The sequence below is a fragment of the Bos taurus genome, chromosome 17, assembly GCF_002263795.3.
Source record: "Bos taurus isolate L1 Dominette 01449 registration number 42190680 breed Hereford chromosome 17, ARS-UCD2.0, whole genome shotgun sequence".
In the NCBI taxonomy this organism is placed as follows: domain Eukaryota; kingdom Metazoa; phylum Chordata; class Mammalia; order Artiodactyla; family Bovidae; genus Bos; species Bos taurus.
The window spans coordinates 62,814,225-62,833,335 of record NC_037344.1 but is presented as its reverse complement, the minus strand read 5'-3'; the positions used below and the strand labels follow the sequence as shown (position 1 = coordinate 62,833,335).

Here is a 19,111-nt window from a genome sequence, read left to right as displayed (position 1 = left end):
CTCCCACAGTTGCTTAAAAGAGGCCTCTCAGTACCACAAACGCCCAGAGGCTCATTTCACTCCCCTCCTAAGAGTAGAGGTACTCACTTGGCTTGCAAAAAGAGTTCCTTATTAAAAGGCTTATGTCCCCACTTGTTCCTTTTTCCCCAGCTGCCATGTCCACTGCCTTCAAAATGACCAGCCTGGCCACGGGGTTCAAAAGTGAAATTCAACAAGTGGTTCAGGTTGATCTTCTTCGGACCAGAGAACTGGGCAGGGCTAAACTCTGCCCGTTGAGCCTCTGCTACCTAGAGAGAATGAGAGCAAAGCAGAGGATTTCCAGTTAGGATGACACTTGCTACATGACAGCAGAAGCCAGCACACCCCTCCTCCTACACGGCTTAACCTATGAGCTAAGTAAAACACAGGCTTTTATTTGGTAAACAATCTTCCCAAGAGGGGGTAATGAAAAGGCCACCCAAGATCTAGACGGGGGTGGAAAAAGAGAAAAAGAGCCTCAAACATACAATTATAGATACTTATAAACTGTTTAGTCTACCCTAAGTGGCAATTAACCATTACATGACAAAACCCAGCATGAGCTCCTCTAGCTATCTTGAAGCACAGAGATTTACTTACTGGATTAATGTTTTCACAGTCCCATAAGATTCCGATACCTTCACTCTTGCTAGCTACTTGCTCCCTGGTCTGTTTCTGGCCAACGTTGAGTCTGTGGAACTACACTCTGGAGGCGGCCTGCAGGCAGCTGCTAACTACCAAAGGCTTCAGGATCCTGCCAGAGACCTCCCATCTAAGACACACGCTGCTATTCACTGTTAATTAAAACTGACAGAATTAGAACACGTAGGCAGACTAAGCTCTGTGTCCAGAAATAAATCCAATCAGCACATTCCAAAACAGTTTAGCAAGAAACCAGCTATGAGAAATGCCACTGCACACAGAGATGGAATCTTTATCATGCTGGGGCTTTTGGAGTCCACTTGACATTCCCAGACTGAAGTGGTACACGTACCTGCTGTGAATCAGTCAGTGCATTTTCTAACCCCACTTTTACACTTAAATTTCAAAAGCACTTGGCCCTGTCACTAAATACTAGTAAACAGTCGCCTTACAAGACTATATACCATTACATGAGTCTCCTATTATGCTTTAGTATCGGATGCAGACTGTTCATGGCTTTTCCAGTGTTAACAAAATAATGCTATGATAAATACACTTAACAGACCTTTGTGCACAAATATTTGAGCGCCTACGATTATTTCTTCTGAATGTATAGTAGGAATTATTGAATCAAAGGAAATTCAAATTTAAGGGTTTTGCTGCTTATTAGTGTATAAGCAGCACCTGCACATACGTGATAAAGAAATCTAAAGAGTACAGATAGGATACAGTCAAAGATACCTTCCATTCCAGAGCCAACCAATATATCCTCTTGAGATCTTTTATGCTTATAGAATCAGAGTACATGACCTTTATGATTAAATCCAGCAGCACAAGATATAGTCAGACAAGCTCTTATCGTAACAAACACTCCACACACACACACCTCCACCCCATCACTGTTTATGTAACTCACCACAGGAAGCGCAGGACTTCCTGGTCATCTCTTACTCTTACTCCCTAGATTCTCATCTCCAATTGGCTCCACTTCCCCTAATCAGTCTTCTGCTCCAATGCCCCAAACCTGGATAAGAGCTTGTGTTCATGCAACAAAACCCCCCCAATTCTCATCCTCTACCTTCATCTTTTTACTCTAACTGGCCCACTGTCTCCGACACCGCCCATCATAATTCCTGATTACAACTTCCAACCTGTCGCCTCTTAGTTCCTTGACATCTTCTCCTCTGATCTGCTTACCCTCTACCCTACCTCTGCTGCCCACTCCCATGAGCACACCACCTAGAGCTGGACTGTCCAATAAAGCAGCCACTGCTATCCAGGCATGTTGGCTACTGAGCACTTGATATGTGGCCAGTACCACATTGTTAAACAGCATTTTAGCTATATGGGATTACCTATATTAACATTAATTTCACTGTTTTTACTGTGGCAACTAGTCTATGGGGTCGCACAGAGTCGGACACAAATGAAGCGACTTAGCAGCAGCAGAAAACTTTGTTACATATGTGGCTTATTTAGCCTTTTTTTTGCACTGGAGGATAATTGCTTTAAAATGTTGTGTTGGTTTCTCCTATACAACATGAATCAGCCATAAGTATACATCTACCCTTTCCCTCTTGAGCCTCCCTCCCTCCCTCCCGCAATGGCTTAGCATCTCAACTGGACGGCACCGCTCTACAGTCCAGACTGCGGTGGTAACAATTCTACCTCTTCCACCATCTTAGCTTTGAGCACCCTACCAGAATCTCACTCCTTTCCCGGCTTGTTTCTGTTAGTTCTGAATCTGACAACAATTTCACCTCCACTGGGATCTCCAAACCAGTGATCCAATCCCCGTCTCCCCAAACTTTTTCCCTTGGCTCTGATTTTATGGTCCATCGCCCCATTCTCCTTGTTGACTGTACTCATCTGGCAGAACGTCCCCCTGATTAATCCACACCAGCATCAGAGCAAGTAAACACGGCTGAGGCTGTGCTGTGCCAACCATACCGTGCCAACCAGCCTCAGTAAAGCAGACTTTTGTGCTGCCCAGCAGTCACACTACAATCTGATTACACTTCTGTGCTCCACTGATTCCCCCCAGTCCCCGAGACAACTCCTCTAGTCCTCAGGCTTCCAAACCTTCTCTCTCACCTCCTCTTTGATATGTCTCTGAGATAGTAAGAACAATCAGAGAACTCCTACGCTTTCCTTCCAGTCGCCTGCCTTCCTCTATTACTGTGGATGAACTGGGGAAGCTCCTAAGCCAATTCCTCAAAAACTCAAGGTCACTTTCAGCAACTCTCTCCCTTTTCTCTCCATCACCTTTTCCCTCTCACCAGAACAATTCCATGAGCAGAGGTATGCTGCAATTTCTTGAACCTTAAAATCTCTTTTGAGTTCACATTCCCCTCAAGCCACTGCCTCTCTGGTCCCCTACAAGAGCAAAACCTCTAGAAACTAATTATCTAAACTTGCTCTTTCTTCTTCCCATTCTCTCTAAATCTATGTCAATCAGGTTTTGTCCTCGTCCACTCCACCAAAGCAGCACAAGGCCCACAACCTGATCCACCTTCATATTTCCAAATCTAATAGTCAGCTTTCCAACTCAATCTTCTTACCCAGCCTAGAAGCACAAGACAAAAACTGATCACTTTCTCCAAACGGTTTTTAGTTCTCTTTCTCCTTTTTTGCAGGTTCCTTATCATCCTGACTCCAGGCTCAGCCCTTGAATCCACTCCCTTTTTGCAACACTCACTCCTTCAAGATCATACTTAGTTCCACAGCTGCAAACACCAAGTGTACCTGGACAGCTCTCTAGCCAAGGTCTTCTCCTTGAACTCTAGATTCAGTTACTAAGAGCCTAGCTCTACTTAGAGATCCAATAGACAACACTTCTAAACGAAGTTCTTTATCTCAACACCCCGTCTCCTCCCCAGCCCAAAACCTTGTACCTCTTGAGACTGCCCCCATTTCAGCACATGGTACCTGAATCAGGCCCTTGTCAAAAACATTAGCCACTATTTCCCTGCTTAGACCCCACATCTAGTCTATTTAAAAATCCTGCTGGCTCTTTCTGCAAATATCTCCCCAAGTCTGCTCATCTCGAATCATTACCACTCTGTTTCCATCACTTGAACCAGGGATACCTTAATAAGCTCCTAACCAGTCTCCCTGTTCCCACTCTCCCCTTTAAACTCAAGGGCACGTTCGTTACCTCACTTCTCTTTTGAAGCCCCCAACAGCTTCCCATCTCTCTGAACAAAAGCCAGTGTCCTTCAAGGGCCCATGTGATCTGACCCTCTCGCTCCCGTTCTGGCTTCATTTCCACTTCTCCATCCACGGCAGCCTATCTGCTTTACCTTGAACATAGCAAAAGCACTACCACCTCTGGTCCTACGTATGTGTAAACTCACTCTTCCTAACGCACCCTTCCTCAAAACTGTACTGGGTGCTCCCTGCTTCCTTCAGGACTCAGAAGCCTCAGAGAAGCTTTTACCTTCTCAGGGCAGCTTTCCTCACTCACCTCCTAAAACTTGTCTTTATTACTCTCTATACCTCTCCCTCTCAGTCTACTGTGCTTCAATAAGCACTTACCATTGTATTTATTACAAAACGATTTGTCTCCCCAAACTAAAATATAAACCCCACCCAATGTTGTATTTCAAGCTCTAAACGGTATTTAGTGCACATTAAGTGAGGAATAAATTTCTGGTGAATGAATGAATTCTTCCATGAGTGCATCTATTAAATCTTATTCTATACTGGCTACACAGTATGGAATGTTATGTATGGAACACAGTATGGAACAACAGGATAATATATTTAACCAATAATATATTTAACTTTGAGAGCAGTTGGGCTGTTTCCTAAATCACACAATTACAATGTGGCAGTGAACTCCCTTGTACATAAGTCTTCATGCACTTTCAGAAGATATCTAAGGAACTCCTAAAATCAGAGTACCTGGGACTGCTAGATACTATACATGGTTCAGATGGTAAAGAAACCACCTGCAATGCAGGAGACTCAGTTTCAATCCCTAGGTCATGGAAGATCCTCTGAAGGAGGGAATGGCTACCCACTCCAGTATTCCTGCCTGGAGAATTCCACGGACACAGGAGCCTAGTGGGCTTTAATTCATGAGGTCGAAAAGAGTTGACCCCAACTGAGTGACTAACACTTTCACTTCACTTCATATGTCAAATTAATGTCATTAAGTAATGGTATTTTATTACCTAAATATTCCAAAGGGTACCTACAAATCAAGAGTAGTAATAAAAGGATGATACAAATTAAGGTACCCTAAATTTGCTACAGAGGGTATCAGAGGATGAGATGGCTGGATGGCATCACCATGCAATGAACATGAACTTGGGCAAACTCCGGGAGATGGTGGAGGACAGGGAAGCCTGGCCTGCTGAAGGCCATGCAGTCACAAAGAGTCGGACACCACTGGGGCACTGAGCAACAACAACAAATTTGCTACAATGTCTCACAATCCATGATTATAATGTCTTCTTTCTCTAAGGAAATTTTCTTAATCTTTAAGAGAAGAAAGGAGGCAAAGTTCCAAAGTAAGTTAACCCTCAACTACTCAAAACTGCTCCTTCTGGTTCTTCAACTACTCAAACAGTCTGAGAAGTGGGGACCTCTTGCTCCACACCTTCTCCAACCACTAATAAACTGGGGGTGGGGGAGTCAGACCTCATGCTTCTTATGCTCTAGAAAGGACATTCTAAAATTCCGTACCTCATCTCGTCTTCCACCATTAAAAGAAGAGCTAAAGAGTTTGCTGCTGCCGCCGCCCCTTTGAGGAGGCATCTTATTAAAAGTTTTGCTTTTCTGTGAATTGGAGCGACGGGACTGGTTGATAAAATTTTCATTTTTGGGGTAGGAAGGTTCACGTTTGCGATTGTAACGCTTGGATCCACTTGAGTTCTTTCCATCTGAAAGCAATAAATGTGAAAAAATTAGTTAAGAAATGATACACATACTTGGCCAATTACCCTCCACCTCCCATTGAAATTGTATTTAAACAAAGGTAAATGGGCCCTTCCATGACCTCCAAGAAATCTGGTTGGCCCAGACCATTAGTGCTTTGGACAAGACATTACACAGTAAGGCGGATTTCCTTTTTTATTTTAATGAAGCCTAAAGGGTCCCTCCCTGAGAAGGGACACACTACAGATCAAACTGCGTAGACTCAGTTCACAAACTCTCTTTATAACAGAGCTTAACCACTGCTCTTGCAAAAGTCCATTCAGACACAGTGATAGAAAAGGAACAGGAAAAAGTCTGTCTGTATCAGGAAAAAGTACTTTATCTGGAGGCAGGAAACAAAACATTCTTCTTAACTTACTGCAGCACAGCTAGATCCTATACTGCAATGGTGTGGTCTCGTTTCCAGCACATATATATTCAAGAGGCACAAAAACAAAACAGTAATTACATGTTTTAGAGGTCAAACTGAGAGGCTACTAAATTCACAAAGGACTCTAACGTGTATCAGCCTAAGTTATATCCTTTTAAAAACTGCTTCCTGCTTTTCTTCCTCCAGTTACCAGAACATATGTTCAATTTTGGAATTCAGAAAGAAAAAATTTGTCAGTGCCCACAGAATACCAAACTATAGTGTTTAATTTCCTTTTAGTCTCCATTTTATACACTCATCACACACTTCCACAAAATGATAGGCATATAAGATATACTGTCTTCCACTTATTAATCCATGAGCTAGTTCATGCAGCCCTAGGCTTCAAAAGCAAGATTAACGGCCACATTGTACCTACTGTATGCTTACATACATACAAACATAACATAACCAATTTGCTTTGTAGCTTTTGACTGCAACTCTTTGTGACCCCATGGACTGCAGCCCGCCAGGCTCCTCTGTCCATGGAATTTTCCAGACAAGAATACTGGAGTAGGTTGCCATTTCCTTCTCCAGGGGACCTGACCCAGGGATTGAACCCAAGTCTCTGGCATCTCCTGCAGGGCAAGCGGATTCTTTCACCACGGTGCCAGAGCCTCTTCATACAGACCTGTGTGCATGATTATGTCAAAGTCTCAGAGTAGAATTAGCAGACCAAGTATGCTCATAAAGGCTTTTACAAAATCCTCAGGTTGCTTTCTAGAATCACCGCACCAGTTTATTTATATTCTAACAGCACTACAAAAGAGGATATCTTACTACGCTCTTTATAATACTGAGGTGGATAAACTGTGCTAAATTGAAAGGTCAAAATAATTTGTTTTAAACGTGAATTTCTGAAGACTAGCAGCAAACATTTTTTCTATTAACCGTTTGTATTTTGTGTAAAGAGTTCGTTTGTATTTTTTGCCCCATTTTTTTCTACTGGAGAACAAAGAACTCTGACCAGACAGTTAACATGTGCCAAAGTTTGCCAGCTTAAAGGGGGGCAAAATAAAACCTGAGAACCACACCAAGTAAGAAAAGGTGAATAAAGGTGGAAGGACCCAGATTAGTCTTTGGAAAAAAAAAAAAGACTAATTTTTTTTCTTGTCCCTTCAATACTCACTCCAGTTTGCCTTATTTCAACATAGAGATCTGACCAAATCAATTCTGTACACTAATTCAATGGCTTTAAAAGCAATAACAGGACTCCTGGTTCAAGATGGTGGAGCAGAAGGACGTGCGTTCCTCTTCTCCCGCAAGAGCACCAAAACGGCAATTAGCTGTTGAACAACATCAACAGGACGACGCTGGAACCCACCAAAAAAAGATACCCCACGTCCAAAGACAAAGAAGCAGCCACAGTGAGACGGTAGGAGGGGCACAATCACGATAAACTCAAATCCCATACCTCCGTATGGGTGGGTGACCCACAGACTGGAGAACAGTAATACCAAAGAAGTTCTTGCAGTGCTGTGAAGATTGTGAACCCCAAGTCAGGCTTCCCAGTCTGGGGATCCGGCAAAGGGACTGGGAATCCCCAGGAAATCTGACCTTGCGGGCCAGCAGCATTTGATTATAGAATTCCCACACGATTGTGGGAAACAGACTCCAGTCTCAGAGGGAAGAAAAAAATTTTTGCAAGGACCAAGACCCAGAGGAGAGGAGCAGTGACCCCACAGGAGACTGAACCAGAACTACCTGGTAGTGTTGGAGGGTCTCCTGTGGAGCATGGGTTAGCAGGGGCTCACCACAGTGATGGGGGCACTGGAAGGTCCCCCTGGCGTAAACCTTCTTGGAGTTTGCCATTAACCCTACCATAGAGCCCGCTGACTGCAGGGCTGGGTCGCCTCAGGCCAAACAACTACCTGGGAAGGAGTGCAACCCCACCAATCAACAGATAATTGAATTAAAGCTTTATTGAGCAAGGCCCTACCCACCAGAACAAGACCCAGTTTTTCCCATCACCAGTCCCTCCCATCAGGAAGCTTACACAAGCCTCTTAGCCTCATCCATCAGAGGGCAGACAGAAGCAGCAAGAAGCACCATCTCACAGGAACTAAAACAAAAACCATGTTACAGAAAGTTAATTACGAAAAAGCAGAAAGTTATGTCCCAGAAGAAGGGACAAGATAAAACCCCAGAAAAACAACTAAATGAAGTGGAGATAGGCAACCTTCCGGAAAAAGAATTCAGAATAATGGAGTGAATATAATCCAAGATCTTGGGAAAAGAATAGAGGCAAAGATTAAGATGCGAGAAATGTTTACCAAAGACCTAGAAGAACTAAAGATCAAAGAGATGAATAATACACTACAAGGAACCAACAGCAGAATAACTGAAACAGAAGAATGGATAAATGACCTGGAGGACAGAATGATGGAAATCACTGCCACAGAATAGAATATAGAAAAAAGAATGAAAAGAAATGAAGACAGCCTAAGAGACTTCGGGGACAACATTAAATGCACCAACATTCACATTATAGGGGTCCCAGAAAGAGGCGAGAGAGAGAAAGGATCTGAGAAAATATCTGAAGAGACAAGAGCTGAAAACTTCTGGAACATGGGAAAGGAAATAGTCAGCCAAGTCCAGGAAGTACAGCGAGTCCCATGCAGTATAAACCCAAGGAGGAACACACGGAGACACATAGAAACCAAACTGACAAAAATTAAAGATAGAGATAAGGGAACTCCCGTCCAAGCTAGCTGATTTCTCAACAGAAACTCTACAAATCAGAAGAGAATGGTGGGATACATTTAAAGTGATGAAAGGGAAGAACCTACAGCCAAGAAGATTCCACCCAGCAAGACTCTCCTTCAGATTTGATGGAGAAATCAAAAGCTTTCCAGACAAGCAAAAGTTAAGAGAAGTCAGCACCACCAAACCAGTTTTACAACAGATGCTAAAAGGAACTTCTTTAGGCAGGAAACACAAAAGAAGGAAAAGACCTACAGAAAATAAACCCCAAACAATTAAAACGGTAATAGGATCATACATATCGATAAATACCTTAAATGTAAATGGACTAAATGCACCAACGAAAATGCAGAGACTGGCTGGGGAGATGAAAGCATGTGCATGTACGCACTCCCACTTACCACATCACTCTGCTTGACCCCCTCCAAGTTGTAGGCAATTATATTGTTAAGTTAATCATGTTCTCATTATGGCTTGCAACTGTAATTATCTCTTATTTTTTCTCTAGCTATTGATTGGGAAAACTGATTCAGAATTATCTTGAAAACTTTTGAAAAATACACACACTCAGGTATCGCTTTTTTTCTCCAGAGCTCCAGATATGTTTCTAATGAGCAGTCATGTTTAAACTGGACTACATAATGATGTTTTACTTTTACCTAATTTGTTTCATTTTTCCATTTCATATTCAGTGCTCCCATTTCATTTAGTTTATGTTCTCCAATTTCTCTTCTCTTTTTGACGTTTCCTCTCAAGCCTTTATCAAGTGTAGTAGAGAAGCTTTTGTATATACATATATAAATATGTATAATATATACAGTTTAGAAAACTTACCAATTTTTGCCTAACTAAAAAAGTTATGACATTTTGACTCCACTTGTCTGACTTAGTATGAATAGAATGCTAGATTACTACTTAAAAAATAGATATGCAACAAAGCTTTACTATACAGCATAGGGAACTATAGTCAATATCTTGTAATAACCCATGATGGAAAATAATTTTAAAAAATAACATGTGTGTTTATATAACTGAACCACCTTGCTGTGCACCTGAAACATTCTAAGTCGTCTATACGTCAATAAATTTTTCCTTTTAATTTAACAGAAACAGAGAAAACAGAAGTTGGAGGGACAACTAATGAAATCCACTAGGCTTACCCTCAAACTTTAAGGTGGTGGTTAATTTCAACGTCAAGAAGACTCCAGCATGAGCCTCAGAAACCACAAATCCTCGCCCCCCCCCCAGTTTAATCCTGTTTATGTTAAAATGTACAATTAATAGAAATATGTCTGCAAAGACAACACAGCAGGCTGTTGATGACAGTAACCTTTGGGAAACAAAACTATTCACTTTGGCCTAATACAATGGTTCTCAATCCTGACAATTGGCAGGAATCACCGAGATGAGCTTTTAAGGGATTCTTGTGCTGAGGTCTCACCCTCTAAGATTCTGACTTAAACAAACAGTCTTACTGTTCTGTATACTAATAATTTGGATAATTTAGTAACTATAAGTACCTAGAAGAAATTATTTCCAACAAGATGACCAGCTTCTTTACAGCAGACTAAATAAATCCAAAGCATATCCTCAGAGAAAAGGAAATGGCAGCTGATAAACCAGAATCCAAATTTTGAAAGCAACCACCTCACACTCAGTTTTCCAGCAACATAGAAAATAGATGAGAGGTACACCATCCTCTTCAAACCTGACCAAACAGTCCTGTGAGATGGCAGCACTATAAACAGAGAACAGATGGTCCAAGAAACACTGCCAGGCTAGGGTTCACTCCTGTCCGTCACCTTTTAATCCCAGTCAGGGAAAGTGGCCAGAGTTTAATCTTAAATTAGAATTTAAGAACTAGACTTTTACCTACTATTGCAGTTAGCAACAGTTACTGTCAAACATGGCCATCAGTAGTAACAACTAGAAGGTGAGGCTTCAAACTCATACAAACGTTGCCTTGCTCTCAACCCATGGAATTAGTTCATAGTAACATTTCAAACAAACAGAATTCACAGGGATACAGAACTCCAGCTAACCTTACCATGAAAATAAGAGAGATTTTATGAAGAGGATAGGCATATAGGGAAAACGTATGTTCCCCAAACCTTACTATCCAAGACTATTTCAGATGACCTGGCATTGACCCTGTTGTTTCCAAAGCTTAACAGATTTAGACTGTGCAGATTTAGGTAAAGTCAGGTTCTACACTGCAAGGGCTCAAGAAAGCAAGCTGGAACTCTGAAGAAGGGCTGTTTTCATTTCTTCACTTGTTACCACACTGGCAAGGAAACAGTTTCGTAACGCTTACAGAACTCCTCTGACAGTGAAAACTGCTCACTCCTAAAACATTTCAACATCTGACCACATAAAGATTCATGATTTTAGTTGCTAAAACCAACTCTTTCATCTTATATTTACCTACAGGTATGAAGTCAGATGGACAGGGAAGCCTGGTGTGCTGCAGTCCATGGGGTTGCAAAGTCAGACACGACTGAGTGACTGAACGACAACAATGAAGTCAGACATCTAAAGTGAGAGGCTGCCTCTTATCTCTAGACCCAGCCAACAGGCAGCTAAAGACTGAAGGAACAGTCAGGCCTGGGCCCCAGAGATAAAACTCAAGAGTGTTGTTTTTGAGGTGTCCTATAGGCAACTTGCCAGAATCTACACGTGAATAACTTGGGGGTTGAACTTGGCCTCCCTTCTCTGATAGGTGACAGCAACGAGATGATCTGCTTTACATTTTGGAAAACAGACAAAATAGTCACACTAAAGCTCCTAGGACAAACATATTCCCTGTTGAAAGTTTTAGATTTCAAAGTGGTTGTTCTCAGTCCTGGCTGCATAAGAGAAATCACCTGCAGAAACTTTTAAAACTATGGATGTCAGGGCCCAACCTAGATGTAAAGAATCAGAAAGAACTGCTAGAGAACATTCCCACACATCCTTACTTTAAAAAAAAAAAGGTCCTTAGGAGATTCTAATGCATACCCAGAGCCGAGAACTGCCAAAAACTACCGTCGAGACACATTCCAAACCGGACCATTAGTTAAATGGCTCAAATTCAGCACTCAGGATCCCAGAGTCAACAAGAGACTTGAAAACTTAATTGGTGTGTCTCAGCTGTTCCACATTTCCCTCCGAGAAAGGTCTCTTCAGGTAAAAGGAAGCATATCTCAGTCTCTTCCCCATTACCAAATCACAGTCCATAAATTTTTCAGTGAAAACAATTGGCATTATCAACATTTCTAGTTCTAACAGGTGGCACAACCTAGAGGTCAGAATATCAGCCAGGAAGTTTCTGCTGCTGATTCATACCGTAGCCACAAGCAGATTGCTTATCCATCATTCAGAGTGATTGACAAGCACCTCCAGAGGGGCAGCGTATGGTTTACTACAGAATCCACTGTTAACAAACTGACTCCAGCTGAAATTAGTCATTCTGAATGAAAGGAAGGGGGCGGGGCAGATATCAGGAATATGCATATACCAGTAAGTTACATGCCTGCTAAGTGAATTTATACAAAGTGTATTCAGGAATATTGCCTAGGACTTCCTACGAATTTACTTGGACAAGCACTCTAACTAAGCCCTAGTTTTCTTATCAGTTAAAATAGGGTTAATCCTCTCTCCTCTCTCCTCATTGGGTCATAAGGATTAAGAGAAAATTTCTGTAAAATGCCTACCATGGTGGCTGGTAGGCATTTTACCTACCGTGGTGGTGACAGTTGCTACTGTCATTTGAAAGTCTACTTTTTTTTTTTTTTGGAAAGCCTACTGTTACAGCTTGCAAACTCTTGTAACTTCCCTAAATGGTGTTTATTGAAGGTTTCAAGTCACCTCAATTTTCAAATCCATCTAAAACCTCCAGGTCCATTTACAGCTCAAAGGCTTTCTTCAAGGTAGATTACCACCAGGCACCCGGCTTCTGGTACCAGAACAAGAGGAAGAGTGTCAGGACAGTGCTTCATATCGCTAACCTCAAAATAACTGCTTCATAATACCTGACCTTCCTTTAACCTCCATGGCAGTACCATCCCCCACCCAGGAGGATGGAGCAAGAACCTGGTTCTGGGCCAGGGTCCATTGTTTGCCCATAAACAGCCAGGTCTCTCTCTCGCCTCTTTTTGCTTTCTTTGCTCTTTCTAAACAACCTTCCCCAAACTCTAACCCACCTCTCTCCTCTGGGCTACATTCCTGGGATATTCACTGTTGAACATTCTTAGAACTACATCTTAACCCTACTGGAACAAAACTGTAGGAAGAGAGCCAAGAAAAGAAGTATTATGTGACTGTTTGAAGCAATTAATCAAAGCAAAGAAACTGCTATGCCAATCTGGCCGGAAAGATCAAGTAAATCCTAGTAGCCAAATTGACTTATTTCCTGTGTGCATGAAGGACAAACTTAAGCCAGTCGCAGGAACAAAACCTCAAGTATATTAATCATGTAACTAGGAAGCAAATAACCATTTACGACAGGCATGGTTTAGAGACTAGAAACCAAAGGTTTTTTTTCTCATGGGAAGCAGGGAAAGGGAAGCGGAAAAGGGAATTAAATAGTTAAAAACTGAAAAACTTGTTCTTGTTACTTTGGTGACAGAAAGACAAGTTATGTCTTTTCACCTTACTCTTCCTTTTCTTCCTTCAACTTAGTACTCTTAAACTCAAGAGGTCCTTTCAACAATTTCCAGCTCAATCAAGTACATCCAAGTGTTGAGCCAGCTTTTGAAATCCTACAGAAACCCTTTTACGGAATTATGCCGAATTTGAATCTAGTGTTTTGTTAGAGTGGCCACCTAGAAGTCACTGGGTAAGAGGCGCTGAGTGCTATCTGCTGTGGTAGCACTGGTCTTAGCTGCAATCTTCTTAGGGCAGAATATGCTATGAAGAATTCTATTTAGCTACAGACCTATCCTTCCCTTTTGCTAAGGGAATATATTAATAAATAACAGTAGTCAGAAAAGTAGGCAATAGCAATGGCAAACATTCAAGCTCTCTCACAAACACATTAAACAAAAACTAATGCTACAGGGGGACACCTGTGTATTGCATAAAACCCAGCAAAGAACTCCTTGAACTGAGTTTCTACTTCCTTCCTCAGAAGCTTTCAATTAATAAACGGAATAGTGTTTTAAGAGTATTTTTATAGAGTGTTGTTTTTTTTTGGGGGGAGGGGGCAGTTTTTTGGTTTTTGGCTGTGCCACATGGCATGCAGGATCTTAGTTCCCAGACCAGGGATCAAATCCGTGCCCCTGCAATTGAAGCAGTGTCTTAACCACTGGACAGTCAGGGAAGTCTCTTTATGTATTTGTTAAAAAAAAATTCACTTTAGTCAGAATGAACCCAACAACTTATATTTACTCTGTACAAGTCTGACAAATACCGGCTTTCGTCAAACCACATAGAACTGTTATCATCCTGTGGGTTAACGACAGCTGCACTAGTCAGCACAGTCACCAAGTCAGAGATCACATGAGGGAAATGCCTTACATGCCTCAGTTTTTTGTTGCTATTTTGTCTGAAAGTGAAGTCGTTCAGTCTTGTCTGACTCTTTGCGACCCCATGGACTGTAGCCTACCAGGCTCCTCCGTCCATGGGATTTTCCAGGCAAGGGTACTTACTGGAGGGGGTTGCCATTTCCTTCTCCAATTTACTTTGTCTAGGTTCTGGTAAACTTTCACCTGCGGCCTCACTGAACAGTAAAACAACTTCAGGCATTTATTGCAACTGGCTCATGACCGTATGTTAGTGGCTTAAACAGGAGCGCCCGGAAAAATTAGTTGAGAATTCATATAGCTATAAAACCAGAATCTTTAACATCTAGGAACAGAATGCAAAAGTAATTTATCAACTACACTGAAAATTAGGCAGACCACTCACTCTAAACCAGCTCCAACATGGGCCAAGAGGACTGACAAATCCCTAGATCTTGGGGGATCTGTGATAAACCTACACATGTGCAAAATTCCAAAAGTAGTCTCCATAATACTGCCTGACGTGGCCTGAGAGTCTACACTAATCTCTGCTTAAGATATTAAAAGCATTCATTTCTTATCCAGACAACTGGTTTCCACCTGAGTTCCAAAAGCAAACTCTAGAAACCCTCAACATACCAGGTAAATAAGTTTGCTCTATCGAGTAGATTAACTCTGAACCACAGTCAGCATTACGGCTGTTTATGTGGTTTCTAAGTTAGGTCTGCAGTTTTCTTAACCTTTTTACCCTTTAAACAACTGGAGTTCCACATTTCAGGGCTCCAAATGTTCCCCTCTCTGCCACACATCCCCCCTATTCCCACGGAAAATATTTTCCTATTACTGCTAATATAATCAGAAATACAAAAGAGCAGAGACAAGTGTCTCTGCCTTTGAAGTAAGGCAGAGAATATTCAACTCCAGACTCTGCCAACTCCTGAACTGCTGGTCTCTCACCTTTTTCCTTCTTCAGATGTGAACAATTCCACCCTGCTGGACACGTTAGTGACTGGAGTATTGGGGAAAAAAAGTAAAAGCCTAGTCCAGTGCTTGGCACATGGTAAGCCCTCATAAATGCTAACTATAACCATCATGATGGTTGAAATTCAATACTGAGAGACATGGTTACAGAAATGACAAAATATTTCCCCTAAAAGGACACAACCCTAGCCTAACAGGTTATGTCCATGCACATTTGGTACCTAACAGGTGTCAGGTACTCTCCTGAGCCATCAGTTAGTTCATTTGTTTGCTAATTTATTTTCTCACCATCTCCAACATACAGGTAAGAAAACAGAGACATTCACTCAAGGTCTAAACCTAAAAAGACTGAATCCAGAGCCTGTGCTCTTAACTCCTACTCCACACTAAACAAAGCCATTCCAAGATGAGTCCTCTTCGTCTGAGCGGAATCTGGGGTCAACGTATTCAACATGAAAATTTGAGTTTAACAAATATTTAGGCGAGCCTCCTCCGTTTATACTTGAATACTACCCAATGCTAACTCAACATTAAAGGGTAGATCAACTTGGTGGTTTTAGGAGCTGCACACTGATGCGTCTTCGGGCCTGGCTGTATAGACTAGCTGGGTGACTTGACCTTTTCTGAACCTCAGTTCTCAGAAACAGCAATTATCTCCCCGAAGTGTTTCCAGCCTTAATGCAAGGATTTATGTAAACCAGGCAGTTCTCACTAAGTGTTAACTGTAAGTAATGGAAGCCATGGAAAAGAGACCGGAATAGCAGAAAGCGGAGCCTTACCCTGGGTGACCCAGGAGACATCCGAGGAAGGATTCTGCACCCCCACCCCAGCATTAGGGGCAGTCGCCCCCCGCCCACCGCCTTGGGAACCCGCCCTTACCGCTCTTGGGTTTAGACTCGCCGGCCGGCCCCGCCGAGGCGGAGCGAGGCGGCTGTTGCCCTTTGCTGCTGCCCGAAGAGGCGGAGGAGCTGCTGGAGCCGCTGTTCTTGTCCATGTCGGAGGCGGTGGCGGCGGCGCTGGGAGAGCTCTGCGGCATCAACGGGGGCCTTGGCGGCGGCGGCGGTCGGAGCGGAGCGGGCGCGGCGGGGACCCAGGCTCATGGCGTTCGGGGCCGGCGGGGGTCGGCGGCGGCAGCGGTTCTCGGCCTTCATGGCGACATTTTTCCCTGTTTCCTTTCTCGGCTTCTCAAACTGGAAGGAGAAGCGGCTAGAGGGGCTGCTGAGCCCGACGGCGGCGGTGACCAAGAAGGAGGAGGAGGCCGGGGCTCGGAGGTCCGGGCCGGGCCTGGCGGGGCGGAGGCTGCGGGGGAAGGGGAGGCGAGAAGGGAGGGTGCGCGAGCCCCGCCGGCCGGCCGGACACGCTCTCCCGCCGCGGGGCAGCGGAGAGGGCTGGCTGTCTTGGTGTCGGGGACAGCTGTCTCCGACACAGCGACCGACACTCGCCTCTGGGCCGAGGCCGAGCTGCTCCGGGAATGGCGACGAGTCGCCAAACAGCATCTCGAAGAACCCGGATGGACTATATATATAGTGGAGGTGTGAGAGTGAAGCATGCTGGGAGATGTAGTTTTCTGTCTACATCCGGGTCCAATGATTCTTTTTTTCTTCCTTCCTCCTCGCTGTGTGAGAGAACTTACAGCGTGGTTGGACTTGCAGTCCAGGTTTTAGTCTTATTACACTAATGCACGTAATAATAATATAAACTACTAATCAGTTCAGTTCAGTCGCTCAGTCGTGTCCGACTCTTTGCGACCCCATGGGCTGTAGCACGCCAGGCTTTCCTGTCCATCACGAACTCCCAGAGCCTTCTCAAACTCATGTCCATCCAGTCGGTGATGCCATCCAACCATCTCAGCCTCTGTCGTCCCCTTCTCCTCCTGCCTTCAGTCTTTCCCAACATCAGGGTATTTTCTAATGAGTCAGTTCTTTGCATCAGGTGGCCAAAGTATTGGAGCTTCAACTTCAGCATCAGTCCTTATAATAATGCATCAAAACATCGGACTACCTGTGGAATTCCTTTACTGACTCATTATTTTATAGTTCTTATTCTAATATTAATATCAATTTATTTATGGCTCTTATTCAGTCTCCTAATAATAATAATAGTGACAATAATGACAATACCTTACATTTAATATCACTTCCTCGTACAATTACTTCATTTTATTATCACTTATTAATATAAATCATTGTTAATATTTCATTTCGTTGTTAATAATAATAGTTATCCAACTTTTTGGGACCCCATGGACTGTAGCCTACCAGGCTCCTCTGTCCATGTGATTTTCCAGGCAAGGGTACTGCAGTGGGTTGCCATTTCCTTCTCTGGGGATCCTCCTAACCCAGGGATTGAACTGGGGTCTCCCTCATTGCAGGCAGACACTTTACCATCTGAGCCACCAGGGAAGCCCTAATAGTTATCATTGAGTGCTTATTATTAGCAGACACTGCTCTGTGAAGTTTATATGAAGTTATCACATCTTTCCTCACAATAACTCAAACTTAAAGATGAGGAAATGGGATCAGACAGCTAATAAGTGAAGTTCTCAACTACCTGTAAGATAAGCAGTTCTCCCTTTTACAGATAAGGACATTGAGACTTAGAAAATTATATATGTATTTTAGAAATCATATGACACCCACCCATACTTTGAAACATTATAAATGATTTCTTCCAACCATAGCATTTTTAGATTCAAAGGATCACAGAAAAACACTGTGAAAAAGATAAATAACTCTTATAACAGTAAATAAGGTTAACCTTAGCTAGTTAGAAACCTATTATATGCCAGGCACTGTGCTGAGAACAAAGAATTCCAAAATACGCTAATGGGAGAATGTGATAAGGACTATAATAAAGTTAACACAAAATGCTGACCAGAGGAGAGGCCTGAAGGAGAGAAGTACAAAAAGGTAGGAGGAGTAAAGGAGGGCTTCCCCAGAGGTGATGTTAGTTAAGCTGAGCATAGAAAGATGAGTGGAATTTCAGCAGTCATACATGAACAAATTAATAAACAGACAAAATCCTAGACATCTCCTAATTAGGCCCTTTGGGGCTTCTTTTTAATCATTATATGTTATAAAAAATATGAATAAGTATATAGAAGTCAATTTCTTGAACTTAACAGTTTTAGCTGGGATAAAAGAAGTAAGATACTAATCTCAAATTTTTTTAATGTTTCTTAAATGCCCTCCACCAGTCCTTATCTTGTTTTTTCTTTTCCAGTTTTTTCCCCCACAAATCATACTGAAATGAGAGAATGGCTACATAATGCATCAAATTAAGTCTAGAAAATCCTAAAAGTCCATTTTTATGTATGACTAGATTTGGAAGATACACTAAGTTTCCTGGGTGATTTTTTATTTCCTTTAACAAAGATGTGGGAACTCTGATGACATGAGTAAATCATTTCTTTCTTCTAGCACTCTTAAAAGTGAGAAAAAGAGAGAAAGCCCCGTGCAGTTGTTCCCAAATAAAGCAGTAGGTGTCCATCTGTTAGGCTACATTAAGCCAAGAAAAGATTTTCCACTTTCAAAGTAGTTTCTTAGGGGCCTTGGCACTTTCTCCTTGTGAAACATTTACAGGAAACATATATTTACAGAGAAGTAAAGCAAAAACACAAAGAAATCCAAATAAAACTCACCACCTCCATCTTCTTTTCCGCAAGATGGTCTACGTTACCCTTTCCATAGAAAATAATGGGAAAGTCTGAGGTTACAGTAAAGCACTCATTGTGTGCCAGCTGGAGCTAGAAATGTAGCTTTGTGATAGTAGGAGACAGGCTGAATGGTGCTTGGTTGTGACTTACTAAATAGATGGATACCAGAAGGACTTCCCTGGTGGTCCAGTGGTTAAGAATCCAGCTTCCATTGCAGGTGGCACAGATTGGATCCCAGGTCCAGGAACTAAGATCCTGCGTGCTGCAGGGCATAGCCAA

At 42.6% G+C, this 19,111-nt stretch overlaps 1 protein-coding gene across 2 annotated transcripts in view; it reads right to left on the bottom strand.

Annotated features, from left to right (window-relative positions):
* The window catches only part of RNF10 (ring finger protein 10), a 33,656-nt gene extending 16,985 nt beyond the window's left edge, over positions 1-16,671 (bottom strand). Inside the window, exons 1-3 of one of the 2 annotated variants that reach the window (XM_059876021.1) lie at positions 16,057-16,671; positions 5,353-5,549; positions 88-287 (exon numbers count right to left, since the gene is read on the bottom strand). In XM_059876021.1, coding sequence (XP_059732004.1) covers positions 88-287; positions 5,353-5,549; positions 16,057-16,213 — 554 coding nt within the window. In that variant the 5' untranslated portion in view covers positions 16,214-16,671. The remainder of the gene's footprint in view (positions 1-87; positions 288-5,352; positions 5,550-16,056) is intronic. The other variant, NM_001076869.1, reaches the window with a different exon arrangement.
* Positions 16,672-19,111: the final 2,440 nt, after the last annotated feature.